This window comes from Cataglyphis hispanica, chromosome 14 (assembly GCF_021464435.1).
Source record: "Cataglyphis hispanica isolate Lineage 1 chromosome 14, ULB_Chis1_1.0, whole genome shotgun sequence".
In the NCBI taxonomy this organism is placed as follows: domain Eukaryota; kingdom Metazoa; phylum Arthropoda; class Insecta; order Hymenoptera; family Formicidae; genus Cataglyphis; species Cataglyphis hispanica.
Window position 1 is genome coordinate 3,875,933 of NC_065967.1, and position 14,547 is coordinate 3,890,479.

A 14,547-nucleotide genomic window follows, 5' to 3' on the forward strand; every position below is an offset into this window, starting at 1 on the left:
TCAACGATTACTTTTGCTATTTCAATGATACTCAAATTAAGTGCTTATGCATATAAAATAGATTTTGCATTCTAAAGCAAAACATAATTAATATAATAACGCACTTGTTGCACTTTTTGCTTTGAGCAAGTGCGTCATATTATGTAAAAATATAAAGATTATGTATCTAATTAATTCTAAATAAATCTAACAGAATCTAACATGTATGTGTGTGTGTGTCTTAATATCACATAAAATATTAAGTTTACAAATGTTATTGTAATTGTATAATTGTATAATTGTAAAAATTTATTATTATAACAATATAAATTTATATGCGTGATTTCTAAATATTATATATATATATATATATATATATATATATATATATATATATATATAATAATGTTGTACACATTATTCATGTACATACGTTTTAAGTATTTATACATTTTAGCTTTAAGACATTGTAAATTCTTCGCATATACAATAAATTTAAAATTTCGCGCTCAATGAATCTTTATAACGACGCACACGCAGTATATTACGTTTATGTGGCTGCGATGACAGAAAGGAAAAATATGTACGTTTTCAGATGAATGAATTGCCGCCAATCACGATTTAATTTTAATATATTACTTATCTGGATCTCAGATGTCAGAGTTATCGGGAGATGCTTAATGTTTGTAAATAATAAAAAGGCATTTTATATATACGTTCTAAACATATTTTTAACCTATAATAATACACACATATATATTTGGTTGTGCATTTAATTACTGCATATTATTAGTAAAATGTCATCTTCCCATACAACAGAATTAACCGAACAATTGGTTAAAGATTATGCGAATTATGCCAAAGTGGATTGGGACAATCAGGTGAGTGTATCATCTGTTTCTTATTATTTAAATATATAATAATTCTCTTTCTGTTGATTAATTTTAATTAAATACATGTTCTTGCAGATGAAACATTTCCGTGACATTGTCGAAGATACATTAATACGATTAGAGGAATTTCAATCAATTGTTACAATGGTTAGCGAGAATCCAGATAGAATACAAGCAATTTATTATTTATCTTACTTAATATTAATCTATATTTTAAATATATTGTTTTGTAAGGTGGAAAATGGCAGTGCAGAATGCATACAGCAGCATCTTCCAAAATTACAATATATAAAAGATGGTATGACGAGTCTTTGTAAAAGAATAGATGCATTGGAGCATGTTGTCGCAATGGCCAATATGAATTTAAGCTTATTAGAAACTGCTGTAGACAAGGCAGAAGCTGAATTAGGGGTATCAGATAGATTATTTGGGATATTAAATCCTTTATCATTTTTTGTAAGTATAACTTGGAGAATATTTCTTTGTATAATGTATTTTAAATTATTAAAAAATTGAATTATATACTTTACACACATAAAACTTACTATATACTTCTCTCACATATTAAAATTATGCAAAAATTCTTAAAGTAAAAACTTGAATTTGATTTGTTTTTTTAATATTTCAGAAAAAAACTCAAGAACCTATAGTGTTAAGTACGGTGCCAATGTATAAATCGCCAGTAATTTACAGGTCTGATGACTATTTTCAAAGAGAATAAAAAATATATATATATATATATATATATATATATATATATATGAAAAACCTAAATCATATCTGCTAGTTTAAATTAACTGAGAAAATAAACTAAAGCCATTTAGTTCATAAGATTTTAGGCATGTCAGTTTTTCACCAATGTAATCATTATTTATACAATGACTATTTCGTTTTTTTATATTTCTAAATTGCAGAAAGATGTTATAAAAAGATTATTTAATTTCTCGTCTTCCAAATTTCCAAAAATGCATTTCAATTCTGTTATACTCTATATAAAGTGTAAAATATTATATACAATTTGCAGTTTTCAGAAATAAGAATATGCAGTCTCTAAAAATAAGAATACATTTGTTCTTATTGATAATATTATTATATAGTATATTATCCCATTTTGTAAGCCTATATTGTCTCTCTCTCTCTATGCAGAATATTTTAACATGCTGCAGAAGTGCAAGTTTTTAATTGAGCTTTCTTTTCTCCTATAGAACAACTTCCACTTATGCAATGCCTCCATCTCATAATTTTTCCTATCCCACAAGTGACGCTGCATGTGGACCAATTGCCCCATTGATCCCATATTTTCGGTTTTCTATAGTTTTTTCCTGTCGACATAATTTTTCACAGTTATAGTTTCATTTATATAATATATATGGATCAAATCAAAATCTAATAACTAAATGAAATATAATCTTTTTATACACAGGTACATAAGTTATAAATTAATAAAACAACTTTATAACTTTTTCTATACAAAATGCGATTAGAGAAAATTAATATTATAAAGTTTTTAATTTATAAAATTTTCTTTGTTTTTATTTTTAAGGAGAAATATTTTAATCGCGAGCAGCTTATGGAAGTTTTCACTATCCCATCTTCATGGCGATAACTTTCACTCATTTGTTCTCCAATGGGAGAGCTAGGTTAAAAATTAAAAGAAAACATTGCAACCAAACGCTTGCTATGGAAATTTTTACATTCACTTCAAACTTTATGGTTATATGAAACATCCTTTCACCAGTTATCTTCCAATATGGGTCAAATCAAATTTTGCCGACTAGAGACTATGATCGAATAAGTACAGCCTTCTTAAAAGTAGATGTATACAGAAAAAAGCGAAAAAAATTATGAGTAAGATAAAAGAACTTTGCTGTTAATATCGGCAAGAATTTCTATATATAAAAATTGCAAAAAGGAAAAAACGCTTCGGCTGAAAAGACCACAGAAATTTCTAACCTGTCCAAGTGTTTATATGCATTTAATAATCGTGAATATTGCGAAATGATAAATTTCGAACCGGTCTTGGAGAAAGATCTCGGCCATGCTCGCCGAGTGATTGCGATTCTTTGACTTCACACCTACTCTTATTTATTTGTCTATGTTTCATGCAGGAAATGCATGTGAAGTAATATTCGAAGTAATATATAATCGCAATCAAATTACAATCTCTCACATATAGAGGTATCACGCTTTGAGTATAATCATGCTATTCCGTAATTTGTTTGATATTACGTAATCACGACGTGAAACGTAAGAACAAAATATCAATCGGGGTAAATTAATATAGTAATGTTACAATAAAATCTTGTATTTGTAACATATAGTTAATTGTATGTTATATAGTTAAAATTTGTAATATATAGTGAAAATTGTATGAACTATTATATTATTTATAGTATTTAAATCTGTCTATTAGAGAGAAATATGCATACTTCTCTCTTTCTCTCGTATTATAAAATTTTTATGTTGATAAATATACATGTATAGATCAGTAACACTTTACTTCATTTATATAAGCATTTTTCCTATGATGCATATAATACATTCTTATTTGTAATTATACATATTATATATATTTATTAATTATATTTTTTTTTCTCTCGATATATATATATACAATTTTATAGGTATACTGGTATACAATCGAAATCATTTACCTGCTCGTTTTATCTGTTTCCCAATGTTGTCATTTTCATCGTTGGTACGGCGATCTGTATTATAGTTTTTACGTCGGAGTCTATTCAATTTTACCTCCAGTTTGTTTTTGATACCATTTTCTAAAAGAGTTGGATTAATATTTGACGATATTTTGTCATTTTCCAGAGTGGCTTCCTTGAACGCTAAAATTGAAGACCTTTCTTTATAAAAGAGTGACAACGAAATATATCTCTTCAAGATATAAGTATATTTTTTTTGTTAGCAATCACCCATAAAAAACAAGAATATAATAAAATGAACTGAAATTAACTGAATTCTATTCATATTGATATAACTTTTCGTATTATCAATTTTATTGTGTATAAAATTATCACACCAAAGTTTGCTCTATATCATTTTATTTAATCCGTACATAATAATCTGAAGTTTTCAACAAATAAAAGGCTATTGAGGGAGGGAAGAGAGAGAGAGAGAGAGAGAGAAAGAGAGAGAGAGAGAGAGAGAGGGAGAAAGCTATTATACATATATACTATTGTTATAAAATATAGTCGCATATTAGGTGAGAGATTCTCTTTTTCTCTCTTTCTTCCTCAATATTTTATTAATCTAATATATATATATATATATATATATATATATATATATATATATATATATTCAATTTTTAATATAGTATTAAAATTTTTTATAACTATACATTTAAAATACTAATATGTATATATATATATATATATATATATATATATATATATATACAACTTTTAATTTTGCTTTGCAAATAAATATTTAAATTTCCATAAATGCAATTTAATTTTTTAAAAATAAATGAAAATATATAAATTGGCAATAACATGAGATTAGCTTCCAACATGAGAATTTTTATCCGTACATTTTCAAGATCATTAAAATATACTTTTTGTATAACGCATATATGTTGACAAAATATTTTATTATTCACCTTTATGCAGATCAAGATTTGATTCCGAACCAACCGAGAAAATTTTTGTTGCAATCTTTGAGACGACAACTTTTCAATTGCGCCTTTTTGAGACGTTTGATGCAATCTTGAGATAAACAATGACGCCAACGAACTTGTCGTCCTTGTCCACAAGTTACGCTACATGCGCTCCAATTACTCCAATCATCCCACGCTTCCGAATCTGCATTGAAAAAAAATGAGAAAAAGTAGAATTTGTTATTTTTAGCATTGCCTTACTTCGATTTCATATATGCAAACGCTGCAAAGAAAACGATGAATTAAAATACGAATCGATTAGTATTCATCTTCCAAAGATATAAAGTTTTAAACATCAGTATATATTCGATTTCGCCAAAATAAATTTCTTTGCTCATTTCAATTTGATCACTTTTTTCAGTGTATGTTCTTCGCTTAAGTCAATGTGTCTTATTTCACCTGCATCTTCATCAGTCGGTTTGATATCTCTTGCGATAATGTCGTGTTTCCTCTGCGTTAATCGCGATTTTGTTGCCGCGATAATGTCTCGTTGCATCTCGTTAAATTTACGATGTCTCATGGGACGTGCACAAAAATTCCGGTCGTAACCGAGCAACTTTCGCTGGTGAATTCTATTAGTGCTCGTGCGAAAGCACAGACGCGAATCTCTCTTTGCATTTTTGCAATAATATCGCATTAACTTTTTGATTTTTGTCTAAAGGATGAAATATTAGCATGAAAAATATACATTTGTAATATAAAATGTACTTAGAAATCGAAATCTCTGTCTTAAAATTGAATTAAAATAATATACGCGCGTAAATTTGCACTTTTCGCGAACCTGTTCAGAGTTATTTGCCGTAAATTCAATGGGACGATGACACAATCGCGAATAAATGTCAAAATAATAACTTCTTTCATTGCTGAAATATATTGAACTATTGAATAAATTATTGACAAGTGTTCTACGCTGAGATGAGAATATTTATTCCTCTTTTATGACATGACCAAGAAATTGAAAAATTTCTTGCGGTATGTAAAACGACGAGATGATATTCGTATTTTGCAATCATCCATAGAAAAATAAAGAAATTTACAAGTTTATTACAATAACGTTTTGCATATCGTAATACATAATAGTTTTTCAATGACGTATAACCTCGCAATTTTACCTTCGGGATTCATTATTTAAATCAGCAAGTAATAAAATTACGTCTTTTGTTGGCGCGCTAATCGCAAATGTCTTCACGGTATAAAGTTTTGGAAATGTGAATACTTCATAAATCATGCATCCAAAATAAATATTATACAGTAATATTGATGTAAATAATACTTGCATATCATATATTGGATGAAAAAAATTCCCGCACGATTACCAATACATATATACATATAAGAATCGATGACAAAATTTTGCCTAAGTTCACAGTATGCGAAGTCTTGATAATATTGATTCGCGCCTCTATCTTTTTTCATCAAACAACATCAGAGCGGTTAAATAAATAAATATTTTTGCGAATACGATGAAAAATATTGACTGTTATAAATAAAAGCATTTTCGCATAACACTATATATTCTTCTTTTTCCTGTTTTTACTTTAAAAAATTTTTAGATTGTTCAAGCTTCGTCACTGATGTATTATAATTTAATCAGTATTCAAAATAATATTTTTAATTACATTTTCAAAATCATATGGTGATCAGTATTTTTACATAAACAATTGCAATTGTTTCTATAATTTTAAGAAAGTACATATTTTCTCTAAGATTTTTCATTAGCAAAGTTTTATCATTGATTTTTATGTGTCTGTAATCGTGCGAAAATATTTCGTTAATTAATAAAATCATGATAATTAAATCTGAATATTTAAATTAATAAAACTTACATAATATAGCATATTAACAATTTTTGTCATAAAAAACATATACAATAGCAACAAAAGTATAAAATATTACATCAATTTCTACTGAAAAGTATATTATAAAAATTATAAAATGTGCAAGCAATTTTGCAACACATACTTGCAAACACATTTCTGCAAGTAATTCATTATTATTTAATATTTAAATAAAAATTATCAGAATATCATATCATATACATGTATTTCCTTATAAAAATCTTAAAATATGAATTTGTATATATATATATTATATATGTTAGACATACATATATACAATTAATATTTTGCTATTATCTATTTTATATATACACTTTAACAATTCATAATTGTATTTCCAATTTCTAATTATATATCAAAAAGATTTGTTAATAATATAAAAATATTTAACTTAACTACATTTGGTTTATATTCTAATTTAAAAAAAGCATAAATTAAGTTGTTAGTAAAATATATATACCTAAAATCTTAATAAATTTAACATACTAGTCGAGAATATGCAAACAGTACCTTTTGAATCTAAAAACAAATATTAATTATGCAAAGATATGCAAAAAATCTGATTTTGATTCATGAATTATATATTTTGTACATATTTACAAATTTTAATATTGACAGACATCTATCAATAAGAAACATTGTACTAATATATCATAAAGTAATTATAGCCTAAAGAAAGCTTTATGCGCCCGGCCATTCGGTATTTGACCTTGCAGCCTTAATCTGCGAACAGCTTCTCTCAGATGTTTTGGTTGTAATGGGCCAGTTTCATTCTGAGCCTCCATAACATCCAAAGCTGTGCTTATAAAAATAATTTAGTATCAAATTCTAATAATTAAATGAGAGATATATTTTACATGAGAAAATTCGTACCTTCTTCAACAATTTCGCCAACAAATACTTTGGCGATTCCTGACATAGCTATGACAACATTCTGAGATACTGAACAGCCTGTTATAGTTTGCATAATCTGAAAGAAAAAGATATTTATTATCAGAATATATATATATATATATATATATATATTTTCTAAAAACAGATAATAATTATTTTAAATAATAACTAATATAAAACTAAAAGTGCAATACTCTTTTTATAGCTGCTTTAGGGAATGCTGATCGTCTATACATCTCATATCTGTCCAACTGATCTTCAGTAAAATTGGATACTAATACCCTAAAAATGAAATTGTTGTGATTAATATATTTTCCAGATAACATACTTATAAAATATAAATTTATCAATATCATATACATACTGCATTTTTTCTCGTTCTTCTTCCTCTAATTCTTTCTTGCTTTTCTCTTTACTTTCCCTTCTTTCTTTCGTATTAACTGGATTTGCACGAGGTAACATGATGTCATTACCAAATATATCTTCTGCAATTTGTTCTTCCTTTATATTAAGTTTCTGATTTTCAACTTCCATTTGTTCCGCCACAATTGGGTACATAGAATTTGATCCTGTATTTTCATTCTCTTCTGTATCCGATTGTGACTGAGAACTCATTGCATCGGATTCTATCTATAATATATAAAATCAATCTATTTAAAATGCATTTAAGAAATATATACAATTATCACAGAGATTCAATTTTTTAAATAATGTTTATACTTTGACTTGTGCACTATCAATATCCATAACTTCGATATCTTTAGATCCTGAATTTTGTAAAAGACTATTTTTATCATCTTTGTCTTCAATGTCATTATGTTCACTTTCATCACCAGAATCTTCTTTCCCAAAAATGTTATCCATTATTTATCTGGTTTAAAAAAATATATATATTAGGAATATACTAGTGCATGTATCAAATACATATATTTACACATATAAAAAACATGTTAATAAATACATGATATGTTATTAATCAACAATATTATATATAGTATTTTAATATATTTTTTTCTCTATTTAAAATCTTAAATCTCAATATTCTTAATATGAAACATATATTTCGCAATTTAATATTATATATTACAATAGTAAGAAAACATAAGCATAAATACTTTAGAAATTATTTAGAAAGAATCGGTAACGAAATAAATTACTCCTATACTGATTTTAGGTTAATATTTAATATTTACATTAAACGTAATAAAAACTCAAAATTTTATTGCTGTATTCACTAATTTACTATTCACTGAGATAATAAAATGATCTTTCTATCATTAATATTAATAATGTTATGATATATTTTTTAGTGGGAAACAATATATCAACAACACAATACATAACAGTACACAATACGGACAGTTACTACCATCGACTGTATAGAATATAGATTGTTGTTTCGATTGTTGAACTTGATTCGCCCTCATGTTCGATTCTTGATGTTTGATGGACCAATCGGAGCAAAGATTTCCTTCGAGAATCGTTTCTTCGATAAATCTCGAACTGCGATCAGTCCGGAACACATCCTGGCAATCGAAGGTAGATTTTACGAAAAAATCTCGCGCGCGAATAGTTTCGCAAATATATTGCACAAAATAACGGATATATACGTTATAAAATTATTAAACGTATTGTATACGTGTATGTATATCGCGTTGTATATTTCATTGCTTTTATTCTTTTTGATGTTCTTACCGAAATATATATATAATTGCACGATTCAGGTATATATATATCCCCTCGATCTAATAATTAGCGTCGTTATTATTTTTTGCACTCACACATCACTGAAAAATGAAATGCGAGAGTCGCAGTTGTATTAATTTTTTTATGTATGCATATTAATTTAATTAATAAGGTGAGAAATGAATTTATACATATATTGCTATCTCTCTCTCTCTCTCTCTCTCTCTCTTTTTCTCTCTCTCCCTCTATATTTGTTTTTTTATCTACATATATTATTTAGACGCTATACTTTCTTGCAACATATATATACTTTTTCTATTTATTTCTGACATCGCCTCACATAACAGTGAATAAATTAAATAACATTACATGATCATTTCAATTAGTATAATATGTGTATCAAATTCATATTTTTTTTCGCGTTATGTCTCTCTCTAAATAACTGAGTCGAGTTCTAATATATAAGCATGCTTGTTACATCACGAAGTTATCGACTATCAACCATATCAAATTCTTCCATATATCCCTGGCTGTCTGATCCGTTTAGCGCCCGCTAGATAATCGCAAGACTCTTTCTCCGTGCGGAGAATCTTTCATAATATTTCCTCGAGGACGGAACATGGCCGACCGGCTGTAACGGTCGGTTATTAGTTACGAGAGCGGCCGCGCGGTGGCGTCGGCAAGTCGCGGCGAGACAGACAGGCGACGAGTGTCGCGGCCGCGCGACGCCGAGTTATTTGTCAATATTCCGCTCGCGATTTTCGGCGTTCTGCGTGTCTTGCGCGCATGCAAACGCGTTGTGTAAACGTATATCCGCGCGATACGGCGTTTCACGGGAGAGTCGCGAACGTTCGCGTCTATTGTCGATCGTGTGCTCCCGCCGGCGGGCGGGCCGTTTTTCACCTCCGCGCTTCGCAACGAAGTTGCCGTCGAACGAACCCACCGAACGAACGAACGAACGTAACGTAACGGCGGACGTAGCGAACCTGGCCGAGCGAACGAGTTTCGGGAGTGCACGTATAGTAGTGTGGTAAAAGTAGTAGTAGTAGTACAATACCTGTGTGGCGGCCGTTCACGCGAGTGACGATATCCCCGTCGACACGGTGGGGGAAGGGGGCGGATCACGATACAGTGACGTATCTCGCGGATAATACGCGCGGAGCAGCCGGGAACGTCGGCGGCGGTGGCGATCGCGATACCTACATCCAGCCACGGAGCATTCTTCTTCTGTCCACGAATGTGGTCCGCGATCGAGTATTAAGATGTGAGTACATTTGCTTTTGTCGTATGCACCAAGAGCCTTTCTCTCTCTCTCTTCTCTGTCTCTTTCGCTCGCGAGCATGGACGGGTTATGGCGAGCGATGGCTCTACGAAGGGGGGGAAAGGGCTCTTCGTCGACGGTTACCTTCGCGCGGTTACGCCGCGGCCTCGTCGACGGTATTGTTATAAACACAAACCGGTTCGCTATGCATGCAGGTTCTCTACACATACATATACATGTCACGTACATATACATATGCCTTTTGTGAATGTGCATATATAAGGTGTCCCGATAAATTGTCCGACGAATGATTATACGCGTGGCCCTTTCTCGTGAAAAATTTCAAGCGAATTCTGCCTTGGTGAAAATTTACCAACCTTCTCAAATTTTACTGATCGAGATTTTGACAATATAAATCAAATCTTTCAAGTAAAAACTCTCGCGTGAGTAAGAGTCTAGAAAAGTGAATTGGATGGATAATGTCTCATTATTACTGCTAATTCTCTGATAGATTCAAGAAAATCTGTCTGCGTCGATTCTCGGACACCTTGTATACGACGTCGCCTACGCTCGCGCGTGCATGCGCGCCGGTGTAAGTGCGCGCGCCGTTGCTCCATTCGTGTACTCGACACACATGTGTGTTCTCTCTGCCTTTCTCTGTCTACGTCTATGTCTTTCTTCCTTCTTTCTTTCTCTAGCGCCGCATTTAAGGGGATATACGTGACAGGTACATGCGCGCGCGGAACCGGTCGGCCGACACTTTGGACGCCGCTTTTTGCAAAAGGGCCGATCTACTCCATCCTCTTGTCCTCTTGCTCTCCTCCTTATTTCTATCTTCCTCCCTTTGTATCCTTCATCTTCCTGTCCGCAGTTTCTTCTTGTCTAATCGCGATTCGTTCTCGCGAAGCGTGCAAGTGGAGTAAGATGTGAGAAATAAGAAAGAGTTAAGGTACAAAATTATACAGGAGGGGTCAATTGAGAAAAAAACCTATGTAAAGGATAAACCGGATGAATGATGGTACAGATAGAGACTAGAGAGTATCGCGAAGAAATACGTTGTCATTTAAAGATAAATATTTGATGAATATAAAGTATATTATCGATCTATATAGCATATTAAATATGTATCTATAGTCGTCTTTATTCGTCTCTTAGATTAGATAAATTGATTAAATTGGATTTTAATTTTTAACTTTCTTGCAATTATTCTTAAAATTTTGGCATAAGAAATTAGCACGACAAATTAATATTCTTCATTTATATTGGATTATCAAATTTTATATAAAAAATTTCATCTACATTTATTTATTTACTACAACTGAGTTAAAAAAAAAATCATTTATATATGAAACAATCTTAAGGAAATAAGGTAATCAGACACATTATCTCAGTTTGGCACAATTTTTGTAGTTTTAATACTAATATACTAAAATATATAATTTTTTAATATTTATTTGAACTCATCTGATTTAATTTCCGAAATATATAATTTAATTATTAATAAAAAAAAAACAACTAAAAGTAGCATCATAAATGTATTAAATTTTTATTCAATTCTATTTAATCGATTTCGATTTTTAAAAACTCGAGAGACGGACGAAAGCTCTAAACAATATTGTCGACCAAAACAGTTTTCTGCTCGAGCCTTGGTCCTTATTGTTGGACCACCCTGGACGCGTATATATATATATATATATATCTCAAACGTTGTATCTACCTGTCGACGTATAAGGCGCGTGCTGTCTGGAAGGGTACAAAACTGAAGGTGGACGGTCGTTGGCCGGGAGAGAAACGACCTGAGTCTCGACGTCAAAGAGAAAACGAGATGGGGAAAGAGAGAAAGAAGGAGCGACAGAGAAAGAACGTGAGAGAAAGAGAAAGAGCTGTGTTTTATGCAGCTACGCTCTGCCAATTCTCTCTTCGCGAGCGTTTTCAGAGAGGTGGCGGGATTTTACATTGGTCTACGATGCATTGTTCAATTTGTACTTTAAGATTATGAGCGTGCGATTTATAAAGCTGTAATTAATGTAATATATAATTCCGTATCTTTCTCTTTCTCTCTTGTTCGTATAATATGATATGGCAAATAAATATATTTATGGTATTGCCGAGTAAAAGGTAAAAGAATGCAAAGATCGGTAAATCAATTCACGTAATCGTTGCATGTTACGTTAGTACGTTATTACGCAAGTACACGTGCACGTCACGTTACCGTATTATTGTAGGCATGATAAGAAAATTATATGCAGTGCTCGGGGTTAGTTTGACCCCTGAAGTGCTTCCTATAGTTGAACTACGTTCTCTAGATACATGAAATGCCTACGCTAACACTGCGGGCAAACTGTTTGATTTCGTCAAACTGTAATACGAGCCATTAATATGAACGAGTCGTTTAAATGCGAATATGAAGGATATTCCAGTTTCGGAGCATGCGTGTTGTAGCAAACAAAACTTTTGTTTTTAGTTTATAAGAAAAATAATAAGTTTTATTGAATTATTAAAGTTATTTATTTGTTATATATATATGATATATTCATATATATATATCGATATTAGCATCAAGTAGAAAAAGAAAGTTTGGTTTGATTTAATTTTTCATTATTATACGTGAAATGCGATTTATTGTGTCAGAGTAGTTTATAGTGTTATTAGGAAAAAATCATATACGTCACCAGTCGTATTGTTAGCGAAATAATCACGTCTCGCGGTTAGTGCTTACTTTCGATTTCGATTCGCATCGTATAGCTTGTTTTGACTTGCCATCATGCTTTATGCTTCGTCTGCTTCCCCTTATCGATCATATGTCTGATCTGAGTATATAAATCGTATAAGAAGTATTTCATCTTTGTTGCGAATTATAATAGTATAGAATATAAGAAAAATGATAAGAGAATTCCATTAAAAATAATATTGATTATTCGATTATAATTATTTCCTTGTTTCTAATTTGCAATCATGTCCACGTGGTTACAATCTTTTTTTCTTATTTAGAAATATTAATTATAAATAAAACTTTTTAAATCAAGATTGATATTTTTTCTATTAAAAAACTACTTGATATTATGATTTGATAATTTCTCAAAACATGTTATATTAATAATGTTATGTTATATTAAATTCGCAGATTTTCTTTAGAAACCTTTTCTTCACAACGAAAAGAACTGCTATTTAAAATGCTGTTCGATTGGTGCATACAAAATGAATATATTCTTTTGTGTAGCTATTAGCTATATTTAACTTTCGCTCACTAAGCAACAAGGTCGCAATGTGAATCATCAGACATCGTCGATTTCTTGAAAACGAGAAGGGGAAATTTCATGATATGATAGTTTAACTTCTTAAGAAAAGGGTTTCTGTATCTTTGCAAAAAAAAAAGTTTATAATTTATTCTAGATAAAGTCTTTGTAGAATTTTTTTATAGAATTTTATTTTTTTTTTTATAAAATATGACAATATACTAAGCCCTTTCGATTCCGACATTTATTATATCAATATCAATTTTACTATAAATTATAAAATATTTTTGAAGAAAAGAGAAAAATATAATATTGGATATTTATATTATTAGATATATCTTTTTCGTACATCAATATGAAGATCATGTGTCATGGATATGTTTCCAATATTCTATAAAATTAAAACAAAAGCATTATATAAATTTCAATATCGAATTATATTAAAGATATTTAATTTGATGTTTTTTCTTAAAAATAATTCAAAAATTTAAAATATAAAATAGAAATATATAATAAATAAAATGTTTTTTATATTTTTATAAAAATAATTATGTATAATTCTTCTGACATCTTCAATGAAGCTTTTCATAGACATCTTTTCTGATTATATGTATGATTTACTCAATATTGTTTTTTTTTTTTTTGCATAAAAATCGAATATATCACGGAAAAATATACGCTGTTTCCGTTGCATCGCCGATTAATCGATAATACATAACTGGTGCCAGTCCGAAAAATCAATGCGCGTCGCACACATTCGCCAGTGATGCCGTTGATATCCGTGTGCGTTGTCCGAGCAAGGCAGCAATTGGCTTCGGAGGTCAACATACCGTTATAGCTGCGCATCGTCGTCTCTATTTCGCGGTCCGGACCGTGCTCGGATGACGACGTCGTTGCCGCCGCCGCCGCAATACGCATGACACACTGCGTGTGCGCTACATTGCGTTGCACCGCGTGCGTACTTGCACGAAAGTATAATTATCACGATAATAAACGCGTACATGCAGCAAGTTTCCTGTTCAGAAACAATATCGGACAACATGAAAAACAAAGAGCAAAAAAGAGAGAGAGAAAGAAACAAAGATATATA

At 30.4% G+C, this 14,547-nt stretch overlaps 4 protein-coding genes across 9 annotated transcripts in view; 2 read left to right on the forward strand and 2 right to left on the reverse strand.

Annotated features, from left to right (window-relative positions):
* The first annotated feature begins 517 nt into the window (after positions 1-517).
* Positions 518-1,884, forward strand: LOC126854729 (biogenesis of lysosome-related organelles complex 1 subunit 4). 2 transcript variants are annotated; one of them, XM_050601731.1, is made up of 5 exons: positions 518-661; positions 799-860; positions 948-1,019; positions 1,107-1,328; positions 1,501-1,884. In XM_050601731.1, exons 3-5 carry the CDS (start codon positions 948-950, stop codon positions 1,591-1,593), a joined length of 387 nt encoding a protein of 128 aa, XP_050457688.1. In that variant the 5' UTR covers positions 518-661; positions 799-860; the 3' UTR covers positions 1,594-1,884. The 2 variants fall into 2 exon arrangements, with proteins under 2 accessions (XP_050457688.1, XP_050457686.1); XM_050601729.1 differs by having other exon boundaries at positions 518-860; positions 1,501-1,882.
* A 140-nt stretch (positions 1,885-2,024) lies between these two features.
* Positions 2,025-5,038, reverse strand: LOC126854636 (A disintegrin and metalloproteinase with thrombospondin motifs adt-1-like). Its single transcript, XM_050601569.1, has 4 exons — positions 4,942-5,038; positions 4,520-4,687; positions 3,527-3,709; positions 2,025-2,194 (listed from the first exon to the last, which is right to left on the reverse strand). The coding sequence occupies exons 1-4, from the start codon at positions 5,036-5,038 to the stop codon at positions 2,025-2,027; spliced, it is 618 nt and encodes a 205-aa protein (XP_050457526.1).
* A 1,684-nt stretch (positions 5,039-6,722) lies between these two features.
* LOC126854725 (transcription initiation factor TFIID subunit 11) lies at positions 6,723-8,776 on the reverse strand. Of its 5 annotated transcripts, none has more exons than XM_050601720.1 (6): positions 8,644-8,776; positions 7,995-8,145; positions 7,639-7,904; positions 7,469-7,556; positions 7,254-7,350; positions 6,723-7,176 (listed from the first exon to the last, which is right to left on the reverse strand). In XM_050601720.1, the coding sequence occupies exons 2-6, from the start codon at positions 8,136-8,138 to the stop codon at positions 7,043-7,045; spliced, it is 729 nt and encodes a 242-aa protein (XP_050457677.1). In that variant the 5' UTR covers positions 8,139-8,145; positions 8,644-8,776; the 3' UTR covers positions 6,723-7,042. The 5 variants fall into 5 exon arrangements, with proteins under 5 accessions (XP_050457677.1, XP_050457681.1, XP_050457680.1 ...); XM_050601724.1 differs by lacking the exon at positions 8,644-8,776 and adding an exon at positions 8,624-8,641; XM_050601723.1 differs by lacking the exon at positions 8,644-8,776 and adding an exon at positions 8,619-8,641.
* An 898-nt stretch (positions 8,777-9,674) lies between these two features.
* The window catches only part of LOC126854691 (serine/threonine-protein kinase tricornered), a 119,517-nt gene continuing 114,644 nt past the window's right edge, over positions 9,675-14,547 (forward strand). The window contains exon 1 of the mRNA XM_050601658.1: positions 9,675-10,224. Coding sequence (XP_050457615.1) covers positions 10,223-10,224 — 2 coding nt within the window. The 5' untranslated portion in view covers positions 9,675-10,222. The remainder of the gene's footprint in view (positions 10,225-14,547) is intronic.

What these genes read in the sequence shown, in the direction of transcription:
- LOC126854729 (XM_050601729.1), top strand. Translation starts at nt 777, where the DNA reads ATGTCATCTTCCCATACAACAGAATTAACCGAACAATTGGTTAAAGAT. An exon ending in TTCAATCAATTGTTACAATG is followed by an intron (nt 1,020 to 1,106) that starts GTTAGCGAGAAT and finishes TTGTTTTGTAAG; the next exon opens with GTGGAAAATGGCAGTGCAGA. An exon ending in TAAATCCTTTATCATTTTTT is followed by an intron (nt 1,329 to 1,500) that starts GTAAGTATAACT and finishes TTAATATTTCAG; the next exon opens with AAAAAAACTCAAGAACCTAT.
- LOC126854636 (XM_050601569.1), bottom strand. Translation starts at nt 5,038, where the DNA reads ATGCAACGAGACATTATCGCGGCAACAAAATCGCGATTAACGCAGAGG. An exon ending in ACCGACTGATGAAGATGCAG is followed by an intron (nt 4,688 to 4,941) that starts GTGAAATAAGAC and finishes TTTTCAATGCAG; the next exon opens with ATTCGGAAGCGTGGGATGAT. An exon ending in TTGCAACAAAAATTTTCTCG is followed by an intron (nt 3,710 to 4,519) that starts GTTGGTTCGGAA and finishes CTTCAATTTTAG; the next exon opens with CGTTCAAGGAAGCCACTCTG.
- LOC126854725 (XM_050601720.1), bottom strand. Translation starts at nt 8,138, where the DNA reads ATGGATAACATTTTTGGGAAAGAAGATTCTGGTGATGAAAGTGAACAT. An exon ending in CTAAAGCAGCTATAAAAAGA is followed by an intron (nt 7,351 to 7,468) that starts GTATTGCACTTT and finishes TTTTTCTTTCAG; the next exon opens with ATTATGCAAACTATAACAGG. An exon ending in TGGCGAAATTGTTGAAGAAG is followed by an intron (nt 7,177 to 7,253) that starts GTACGAATTTTC and finishes TTATAAGCACAG; the next exon opens with CTTTGGATGTTATGGAGGCT.